The 11,166-nt window shown below is 49.4% G+C and overlaps 1 protein-coding gene across 2 annotated transcripts in view; it reads left to right on the top strand.

Moving 5' to 3' along the window:
* The first annotated feature begins 1,028 nt into the window (after nucleotides 1-1,028).
* cica (capicua transcriptional repressor a) overlaps nucleotides 1,029-11,166 on the top strand; it is a 35,803-nt gene continuing 25,665 nt past the window's right edge. For both annotated transcript variants that reach the window (XM_037473679.2, XM_037473677.2), the window contains exons 1-3: nucleotides 1,029-1,199; nucleotides 4,276-7,962; nucleotides 9,185-9,452. In XM_037473679.2, coding sequence (XP_037329576.2) covers nucleotides 4,453-7,962; nucleotides 9,185-9,452 — 3,778 coding nt within the window. In that variant the 5' untranslated portion in view covers nucleotides 1,029-1,199; nucleotides 4,276-4,452. The remainder of the gene's footprint in view (nucleotides 1,200-4,275; nucleotides 7,963-9,184; nucleotides 9,453-11,166) is intronic.

Here is an 11,166-nt window from a genome sequence, read left to right as displayed (position 1 = left end):
TATCGTGTTCTTTGTCAGTGTGTCCTAGTCTGGACCTGTTGGGGCAAAGAGTGTGCACGGTGTGTGCACGGTGTGTGCATGCGCAGGGAAGGCCCACAGTGTATGTGGGTCACTCTCCTAGGACCCATAATCTCATGCTTGGACCACATTTACTCCCTGGGGTTTCACTCTTCCTGTTTGGCCAAGCTGATGGCAACAAGCATTAATGACCTCACCGCAGCATTCGGCCATTGGCCTGCAGACCCCGCGCCTCTCGGCCAATCACACGCTGCTCTGGTGACGTATAGCCAACCGGCAGCTGTGCCGATTGGCGGGGGGGGCGGGACTACGGGACGCTGTGCCTTGAAGAGCGCCCCGCTGATTCGCCGTGGTATGGTTTGTGAGGATGGAGAGGGTGAAAGGATGAGAATATGGGAGTTGGTGTTCTCTGCGTCTCCCCTGAAACTACACTCAACCTGTGGCTCGCGTGGAGGATAGACGCAGCTCCCGTGCACACAGATGAATACTTAACACACAGAGAGTTGTCTAATTTTATCAAGGCTGTGATATAACAACGTGATATGTCGTTCTAACACCTGAGACAGCTCGGGACATGACATATTGATCTATATTTAATTTGATTATGTCATGCCAGTGTGTTGGGTAGTCTACTAAAACCAGACCAACCGGTTAAAAAAAAGACAGACAGACAGAATCCTCGGTCTACGCCCGTTTGCCATGTTTGTCATGTTTGTAGACAAATAAAGAAGGAGTAAATAAACGAGAAAAATCTCGATACCGTCCTGCGTGCCCATCTAAAGTCGGAGACATGCCCACAAAGGAGCCCCATTGGCCGCCGCAGCTTGGCTCTCCCAACAGCTGTTCTGTGTTTTCCCACGCTGTGATTGGCCGCAGCTCCACGCCGATCAGAGTGACTTTGACGTGGGGCCCCGCCCCAATTTTCCTTCCTCGAGACCCTATTGGCTACTGTACGCGTTCGTGCCCGGCGATTGGTCGTGCGGGCTGGTTGTCAAGGCTTCGGGGCTTCATTCACCATTTTGCGACTGTAGTGTAGAATGCACAGGGGCAGTAGTTTTTTTCCCTTTTAAGTTGCTTTACCGGAGAAACATGGAGCGCCTTTAATTGACAGCCGCGGACGACCGGCCGCCCTGCCCTACTTTACCTGGCGGACTCGGCAGAGACCCACCATATCGGCTGTGGTGAGTATAAGCTGCCCTCACATCTTTCTCCTGCAGCACTGCAGTGGGGCTTGCCGTGCTCTCACTAAAGCTGTTCGTGTTTACCGTGTTTGCCGTAATCAGTATTAGCGGTTGAGCTGATCGTATTTCCCCTCGATATGTGGGTGAGCCCACGGAGAGGAGCGGAGGGCGGATTGTGTGTCTCCTGCGAAAAAAAAGGGAGCGGTGCTGATAGACATAGTGAGCTCGAAACTTTTCCACCAGAAATAAATTCAACGCCATAACTAACCCTCGGACTTCCTAGAACAACTGTTATTCGTCTTGCGTTGTATCGAAAGCTCGGAAAGTCCCTTGTGCTCTGTCTTAGTTACATATTTTCTTCTTTTTTTTCCCCTCGAATCAACCTGGCTCTTTGAATTAACGTGTTTTTGAGGGGCTCGCGGGCCTCCTCCGTTGGACTAGTTCGTGGCCACATATTGTCACTTTCTCCCTCCTGCTTCTCGGTCGCAATGGCTCGGATAACGACGAGGGTCACCACCGAGTTACCCGGCCGGCTTTAGCTCCCTTTTCAACCGGCTGTCACTCGCGGGTGGGCCGGAGAGGCCGAGTTTGTCCGCTGGTGGAGTGACCGTGGAACGGATCACAAAGTTAACGCGTTCATCCGCCCGGGACCTTTCACGCTACCAGTCAGCACGGCGAGCGCTGGCACTATTACACGGTATTAAGTGGCTAATATGCCCGTTAAACCGGTTATTACCCGGTGACAGCGAGTGGAGGATTTCCCAGCGGCCTTGTGTGTGTGTGTGTGAGTGTGTGTGTGTGTGTGTGTGTGTGTGTGTAGTTGAGGCCTGGTCGCTGCACGCCACGGCCTGCTGTGTTGTGGAGTAAAAAGTGGTAGTACTACTGCCGGTACTACGAGGGCTTGACACATGTACACGGTACTATCCAGATAAACCAGCGGTGACGACATCTCCTCGTGCAGTTTTATAACGTGTGCTTTGCACCTTGTTTGGACAAGTTAACAGCTGTTATCTAATCTGGCCTCTCCTTACTAAAGCACTGTAGTGAGCCTGTTATACACTTTTTGGCATCATCAAAAAATTATATTATAAAACCGTTCCTTAAAGGCCCAAAAGGTATGGCGAATTTGTGAATTATAGTATGGTAAGTTTGGTAAAAACGTTAGGAGGGCATTCGCAGTGTTATAATATTCAAGGGAGGCATTTCATGTCAACCGTTGTCCACCGTTTATTTGTGTAACATAACAGAAGATAAGCGCAGTGAAGAAACTCGCTGATGTGCAGGTCACGTACAGCTGATGAACTTTCATAGCTCCCATATGGGTTTCCTTACTCCATGTTACTCGCGAGGGAGAGGGAGTTGCGTCAGTTTGTCTTGGAGCTGTTATCAGCAGGCCCATGACTCTGACACCAGCTGTTTTACACGGCACACTACTGAGTAAACACACGTAGCATACTTCTATCGTGACCAAGTAAGGCCGGCTGCCAAATCATTTTATGGCGGAGGCTGTACGGCTGTCTGTCCTAAATAGGGATTTGCATAGAGCACAGTTTCGGCTATTAGCTTCCTGGCTCTCTGTGTTCTCTCTCGACCGTCATCGCGTAGATGTTTGCTCTGCGTGTGTGCGTGTGGCCTCAAGACAGGCGGCACTTATCTCTGAAAATGGATTTCTCTCCAGCCGACATGATGTGGCAGACATTAAAAGGACCTGAATGAATGCACAGACAAACAGGGAGGCAGGTGGGAGGGCGGACGTAGAGACGGGGACAGACCTGCAGACATTGAAGTTAACAGACACTCAAACAGTCACTGACAAGTAGACATGTCTGGCGATAAATAAGAAAGGTCAATCCAATACATTTTGACAGTGAATACCGGAGTGACAATTCTTCAGAAAAGCCGACCGAGAATAGAGGGGTGTTTTGAGTATCACGCCTATAAGCCCGTTATAAATGTCTTTCTGGCACTCTTAGCACATTGGAGACTTTTGTGTTGGAAGAAAAGAGGCAGAGCCCACAGCAGCTAGCACCCGAGGCCCGCGTATCAGCCAGCCACACGGCTAACAAACCAGTTCAATGAAAACAGTCTCCCGTTCAACAAGTCAGCAAAAACAATCTGTTTTACTTTCCAAACAGGGGGCTGAGCTGTGAACAAGTCCAGTGTGAGTTCAGATATTTACTGAATGACTCTGGCATAGCTAGCGGCGGGGCTGAATGACAGAATGACAATTAATCAGAACAACTCTGCTTTTTCTGGGTGACGGCAACACAAAATGAGGATGGAGACTTGAGTGGTCGGGGAGAGGAAAGAAAAAGAGAGATGAGGAGGTAGGAATCAATATCAGAGAAGGAGAAGGAAGTGGATAAGAATCAACGTTATAGTAGCAAAGAGACAGAATGAGGAATGAAGTAAAGGGAAGTTAGGTAATGGTCTTCCACAGGAAATGGAGTTTGTAGGGGCGGATTGACTCTTTGAAATAGAGAGAAGAAGGGTTTCAACATGCGAGCAAAGAAGGAATTCCCCCGCCTCGACTGCCCTGGCCAAGAAGTAGTGTGTTTGAGTGTGATTGTGTGTGTGTAGGTGTGTGTGTGTGTGCGTGTGCACGGGTGCATGCCGAAAGGCTTGTCTGGGCAAATTGCAAAGTGCTCCTCACTATTTCCGTACTGTGCTGTGAGCCTACTCTGTGTTTACCCTACAATATGGCCTCCTGTTTTCAATATGTACCTGGTATGGATGCAGGCCTTGTGTAATGCGAGTACAACCTGTTATGTAATGAATTAGTGTATCTTGAATTTGTGGATGAGTCATTTTCATTACAACTCTGGTACAATGGTGCATTTTTTTTAAATCAATGTTCATTTTAATGGATGAATTGTATGGTATTTTTGGATGATCATAAAGTCTCACATTGCCTTGTTTTTACTTCGATGTTTCTGTAATGTCTTTAGCAATGTTTGATTTTTATCTGATCAGTCACTTTTCCACTCTAGGTCATGCAGTTGGTGAATGGGATAGTTGCATTTCTAAATGTGTTTGCCACATGAGTAACCCATAATCCCTGTTACTTTTCTTTTAGAGTCTCTGGAAAAAAGGGGGCAAGTGCCAAAGTCGCGCAACAAAGACGAGACAGGATGAGTGAGAGAGGCCCCTTCAGAGGAGGAAAATAGACATAACACAAAGAAGGGCCAAAGAAAAGCTCTGGGATAAATAAATAAAACAACTTGTTTAGAGAAAAGGCAAGCTAGATGAAAAGATGAAGCCGATAAAAAAGCAGGGCCGGCGTTCGCCTCCCTCCACCCGCGCCAAAGGGGGAAAGCGTCGCGGAGCAGGGGATGCCCCTGAAGGAGGGGAGAAGAGAGACTCGGATGAGAACAGAGATAGAAGCAGATCCCCACAAAACCGTACACCCCCCTCTTCATTTTCATCAAATTCACATTCAGAGGCCTCCCAGATGGACCCAATCACAGCACGAGACACTTTAGAGGGTGGCGGTCTTCACAGAGAAGGGCTGTCAGATGCATCAGTATCAGCCGTGATGGACTCTGGGACATTTTTGACATCCTCGGACGATAGATCGTTGAGGTCAGCTGTGAGCGGCAGCAGCCACAGTGACAGTGGTGGAAGCAGTTGTAGTAATAGTAGTACAACAAGCGCCAACAACAGCCCGAACCCCGCCTCCAGCCGTAAAACAGCCACCTTCAAGGCCCGCGTTCCCAAGAAGAAGTACACCTCTGAACACTGCTCGTCTGCTACTGGTAACCATAGCAACCCGCCCTCCAACGCGCCCCCGTCTCTTCCTCTCTGCGGTGGGGTTATTAACCGCGGGTCAACCAGTTCAGGAAAAGACTTTGTTGTGTCTCAGCCCGATGGCAACAGTCACGACAGGAGACTGATTGACAACTTTCACAGCGGGATCGCTGTCGGAGAGGGCCGCGGGGACGGATCCCCAGGCCCCCCTACGCTGACGCTGGCAGGGGACAGGGAAAGGCCCGGCGTAGTTGAAGGCGCGAGAGATGCGGAGCGAACGTCTCCCGTCCTCCTACCCCGCTGCTCCTCAACAGATACCGCCAGCGAGCACTCAGCTGACCTGGAGGTAGTCGTCGACACACGCGCCCTCACACAGATGTCTGCACACGCACCACCCAGCCTCCCCGATGCACTGTCCGACGCCCTCGCCAAAGGAATGAAAAATCAGCGTGTCCTCGCCCGACAGCTCAGCAGAAGAGGTGACGGGGAGGGAGGACGCGAGAGGCGGGACAAAGGGGTTTTCTCAGACTTGGTGTTCCGGGCTGGAGTGGTACGTAAGGTCAGCGGTGAATTCGGAAGCCTAGAGGTGCAACTGAATGGGGAGAAGACAATGTGCCGTTATCCGTATCAACACGACAGCCCCCCAGGGGTGGTGGACATTATCCTAGACGCCCCACCGCCTGGTGTCCACCCAATACCTATTGGCACCCGTGTCTGTGTACCATTTGGAAGTGATGAGGGCAGCGAGAGCCAGGGCCAGTGGTACCGAGAGGGTGTGGTGACCCAGGTGGACACCCACCCTGCAGTGGCCAACCGCTACCGTGTCCTGCTGTCTGAGGAAAGACATTCCGTAGACCAGGAAGAGGATAGCAGAGGGACAGCTGTCGGGACCCAGGCAGTGTGGGTCTCCCGACAAACACTTCGTCTTCTGGTGCCACCTTGGGACCTGGACCTCCCGTCCGGAGGAGGACGGGATGGAGAGGACGGGGACAGACACAAGGAAATGGAACGAGAGGACAGGGAGGAGATAGATGTGGAGCAGGAGGTGTGTCGTTTGAGCCGTGGGATGACTCCCGGCGTGGGATCCGTGCTGAGCAGGGGAATATCCTACCCAGATATGGTCCCTGTTTCCTCCACATCCATCCACAACATCACTTCCCCAGTCACCCCAGTCTCAGTCCTCAGCTTGGCTCCTGGCCGAGAGTGGGAAATCGAGAAGGACTTGGAGAGGGAGCGGGACATCCAGAGAATACAGGAAAGAGAGAGGGAAAGACAGTGTGAAAGGGAGAACAGCGCAAAGCAGCAACAGCACCAACAACCCCAACAACCACAGCAACACCACCCATACATGCCACTTACTCCCGAAGAAGACATGGAGGTGTCTCACTTTAACATGCTTCCAATGGGGGCGATTATACCTGGGGCCAAACCAATGACACTTGCCCAGCACCGCCACATCATTTCTAAGCCTCCGCCTGGCTACCTCAATCCCCACCTTTCTGTGGTGCGAGGCATCGGGGTCCCTACCACCCACCCGGCCTTTAACCCCCAACCCCCTCCTTCACCTGTCCTATTAGGCATTGACCCAGCAACTGCAACAACTGCAGCTGTCATTGCCACCCCTCAGCTTCACCCCCTCCCTCCCATCTCCTCTTCCGACGCATCCTCCTCCAGAGTAGACAAGGCCCCCGGTGGATGTTCTTCTAGTGGAGGAGCTGGTGGCGGCGGAGGATCTGTATCAGGTTCAACCATGTCCTCCTCCTCGCGTTCCCGCACCCCACTGACAGCTGCCCAGCAAAAGTACAAGAAGGGAGACGTGGTGTGCACACCAACAGGCATCCGGAAGAAGTTCAACGGGAAGCAGTGGAGGAGGTTGTGCTCCAGGGAAGGCTGCTCAAAAGAGTCCCAACGCCGAGGATACTGCTCCAGACACCTCTCAATGAGGACCAAGGAGATGGAAGCCAGTGGAGGCAGCCGGGAACGGGGCGGAGCCAGCAGCACAGGGACCTTGACGCCGTCTGACCTCCGAATGAGCGGTGGAAGAGCGAGCTCAGAGTTCGACTGGGACGAGACGTCACGCGAGAGCAGCGAGGCCAGCAGCCGCGGAGGGGACTCCCGCCCCCGCCTGGTCCTTCCCTCAATGCTGCCCCAGGACCTCTCTCGCTTTGACTTTGACGAGTGTGAGGCAGCGACCATGCTGGTCTCCCTGGGGGGCTCCCGCTCAGGCACACCCTTATACTCCCCTATCTCCAACCAGTCGCCCTTCTCTCCTACGCCGTCACCCTCCCCCTCCCCGCTCCTCGGCTTTCGTCCTGCCAATTTCAGCCCCATCACAGCTCCTGGCCCACTTACGCCACGCCGCCATCGCCATCTTAGCGGCACTAAGATGGGTACACCGGGTGTTGACCGAGAGCGCCACCTATCTGGGATTGTGCCTACTTATCAGACAAATCTCACTTTCACAGTACCGATGAGCCCCAGCAAAAGGAAGCTCGACACCCACCCGCCCCCACCGCTGCCTGTAATCCAGGACTACCAGATCAAACCTGAGCAGCATCAGCTGGTGGGCATGATGGGGGACCCGACCCTGGGCCACAACCCTGGAGGCTTCAGAGTCCTCTCCCCCCACAGTCAGCCCACAACCCCGTCCTCACTTTCCTTTCCCCGGCCTCGCAGCGCCACCAGCAGGCCACCATCCTCCGCTGCCTCTACCCCGCCGCCCATGCTGGTTTCTCCTACCCCGCCCTCCCCGCTGCCCCAGGAGCCCTCCCCACGCCGCATTGTGCCCCTCCGGGATTCCCCAGTCATCGTCCGCAACCCAGATGTCCCACTGGCCAAGTTCTCCGAAGGCCCGTTGGGGAGGAGAGAGAGGAGCAGGTCCAGAGAGCAAAGCCAGCCCCAACACACAGCTTTGCAGGGCCTCCAGGTGCCCGTTCCCATCAACGGGGCCACCACCAACGGTGCAGTTCTGCTGCGCAACCCAACATCCACTCTTGTCCTTGTCACCTCCAGCTCGGTAAGATAGGCAGCTTGTTTTGTTTTATGCAGAATATCACATACCGCATAACACAATATCACATTATCACATACAGTGCATATATATATATATATATCCTAGCCATATTATATCAATTATGGGCAATAATTACAATTTCGAATCGGAATTAATCACAATATTCTTTTGTGATAAATTTAATTTAATAATATATTGCTCTTTTATTAATGCAAGCACTTTGATTTTGCTACAGGATTCCCTAGACAGTAGTAGTTAAGATTTTTCTTGTAATACTCAACCTAAAAACTAATTTAATCAAATCAAACATAAAGCAATCTGCCACTGACAGGGCATTAACGTTTAATCGTTAACCACGATTATGGCCTATTACAGCTTGTTCTCACGTCTTGTGTTAAAACACAACAGCAGTGGTTCAAAGAACTTTGGTTCCACCAACTATGTCTGAAAGAGATTAAAATGAAAAGTTACTTTTCTCCATTTCTCCTCCACTTCTTTTCTGTCCGTCTTAGGCTGCCATCTTAACCAATGCTCTCATTGGTTGACATGCGTGATTTCATGCGTGATTTCACCCCTTACAGGCCAACACTGAGCAGAAGTCTGTGCAGTGTCACTGTTCCACAGCTCTGCTTGCTTCAGGAATCAACATTCTGGACTCAGTGTCTGTTTTTTGTATTCAGAGACAATGAGCAACATCTTATATAACATCAGCATATATATATATATACATTTTAAATATGTTAACACGCAAAATAATTGTCAGTGTTAATGAATGAATGCGTCAATGCAATGATAATGCGTTAACGTTCCCAGCGTATCTAATCATCTAAGAAATGATTATTGTCGTATCAACCAAGTGGGAGCCCGAAACCCTAAAAAACATCCATCAGTAGTTTTACGTATTTTGACTTATTAAATGGTGAAAAAAGTCGCTGTTGGTAACAGGAGCGTCTGTTGCTCAATCGAGAGCGTCAAAGAATCCTTAGACTCATAACGTCAATTGTTTGCCAAATGTGTATGAATAGGTGTGAATTTGTTACGGCCCGATTGGGTCTGTTTCATATTAAAGTCCATTGAGTCAAATCGGGCTAATCTTGCAAAAGTCTCTGTTTGCAGTATTGTTTATTTAGTTTATTTGGTTTTGGCATTATAACTGTATAATCTCTGATTAAAATACTGAGAAACTGTGTCTAGAAGGTGAATTAAAATATCTGTCTCCTCCCAGTCACTGACTCCAGCCTCAGGGGGCCACACTGTCCTGTCCAGCCCCTCTGCGATGCCCGCCTCATCAGTCTCCATCCTGTCCTCCTCTGGCTCTGGAGGCAGGGAGAGGGAGAGAAAACCGGAGGGACACCAAGACGCCTCCGGCGGGGGGCTGCCGCAGCCAGTAGCCTGTCACCCCACGCCGACTGCCTTGCTGCCACTCATACTGCCGGCTGAGTCCCCTCACCCTGCTCCGCGCAAGCAAATCATCATGGGACGTCCCGGGACTGGTGAGTACGGACGGGTGGGGGATCATCAAGGCACTTGTCTTTGATCTATGTTCCCGTCGGATTCAAAGTCTGCTGAGCCACAGGCGGAAACTTGTGTACTCCAGCCCGAATATTCTTGCTTTCATTATCTCTCTAGAGGTATAGGAGTGTTATGGCTATGACTCATATACACTATACTATGGTTTGTTCACACTGAAGTAGGAAACCATAGTCAAAGGATGTTCTTTTGCAACCTTATCAGGACATTGAACACTGGGTTTCAGCCTTTTTATTGACTTACTAATTCACATTTATTAGGCATGTAGTTATGTGGTAAATGCTACTTTATCACAAAGATGTGTTTTATTTTTGACAACGTTAACAAAACAATATACAATGTGCCACTTTGGGCTGCTGTTGCTATTTATATGGCCAATAAGACAACCTTAAAACAATAGCTTTGTCAAGCCACAGGTGTATAGACTATGAAGTTTATTTATGAACCTCATTTTTGGAACCAAGCTTCATTCTTTCAGTTTCAGGGATGTAGTTATAGTATTATAGTAGTATGTTACTTTACCTCATTATCTACTTCAATCAAACCATCCACGGGCACTGTGAATATTTAAGGTGGACATTGTCGTTACAGGGAGGATGAAACAGGGTAATGTTACCCTCATGCGTACTCTTTTTCAAGTATGTCTATCTATGTGAATATGTTCTCTGCTTTATGTGCACTCTGCTGGATATAAGAAAATTAGCCACTGAGCAATAGAGGTGTTTGGGTTCATCATATACTGTGTGCTTGTTTCCATGCCAACCTTGCAATATTACTGCCCAAAACTCAGAAATGTTACTAATATAGGAACGGGGAAGATGGTTTCCAATTGAAATGCACGATCTCTCATTTTGTGGGATAAATGGACAGGGCTTTACACCTATTTATATACAGTGCAGACATATTTTTAATGGATGTATTTTTGTGTTTCACAGTTCATGCTGGCATTTACAAAACAAGAGGTTTTGATATAGAAGATCAAAAGCTTACACAGCAATCAGGCAAAATTGCATGGTCACTTGGTTATAGTAACAGAATATATGGGTTGTCTGTTCCTGGCTTCAAAGGCTGCATCACTGCAAACTTTTAGTTATAGTCTTACCTCCGCCATTGTCACGGTTTGAGTTTACCTGTTTTATTTTGTAGTTTCATGCCTTGTGTCCCTGGGTTAACTTCACTTCCTGCCTTGCCCTGTCATCCCTGGGATTGTCTGCTGTGACCCTGATTGTTTCCACCTGTGTCCAATCACCTGCACCTCCCCTGTGTATTTGAGCCCTGTGTGTCCTGTGCCCCTTGTTGCGTCATTGCATGCATGTATGTTGTAGCCTGTAGCTTGTAGACTGTGCGTAGTTTGTATGTTCTGGATGAATATATGTTCCTGCTATTACAATATATAATAACAGGATAACAGGATATATATATATTCCTGTTAGTAAAAGTACCTTTGTTTGTGAAAAGTCTGTGTTTGGGTCCTCCTGCCTGCCTCTGCCGTCCTTGGCAGTCATTGGCCCTCACCCCGCTTAGTCGTTATTTCCACATTACTAATTGTCAAGATTCAGTATGTCGTTGTCTACGTATCTAGTGAAAAGATATTTGTGATTATTTATGTTTCAAAAGTAGCAGATTTGACAAAGATTTTTGAGCATTTCTTAAACCCTTTTCAAACGGTAAAGGTGT

The sequence above is a fragment of the Pungitius pungitius genome, chromosome 17 (genome assembly GCF_949316345.1).
Source record: "Pungitius pungitius chromosome 17, fPunPun2.1, whole genome shotgun sequence".
In the NCBI taxonomy this organism is placed as follows: Eukaryota; Metazoa; Chordata; class Actinopteri; order Perciformes; family Gasterosteidae; genus Pungitius; species Pungitius pungitius.
This window is presented reverse-complemented; position numbering and strand designations above follow the sequence as displayed.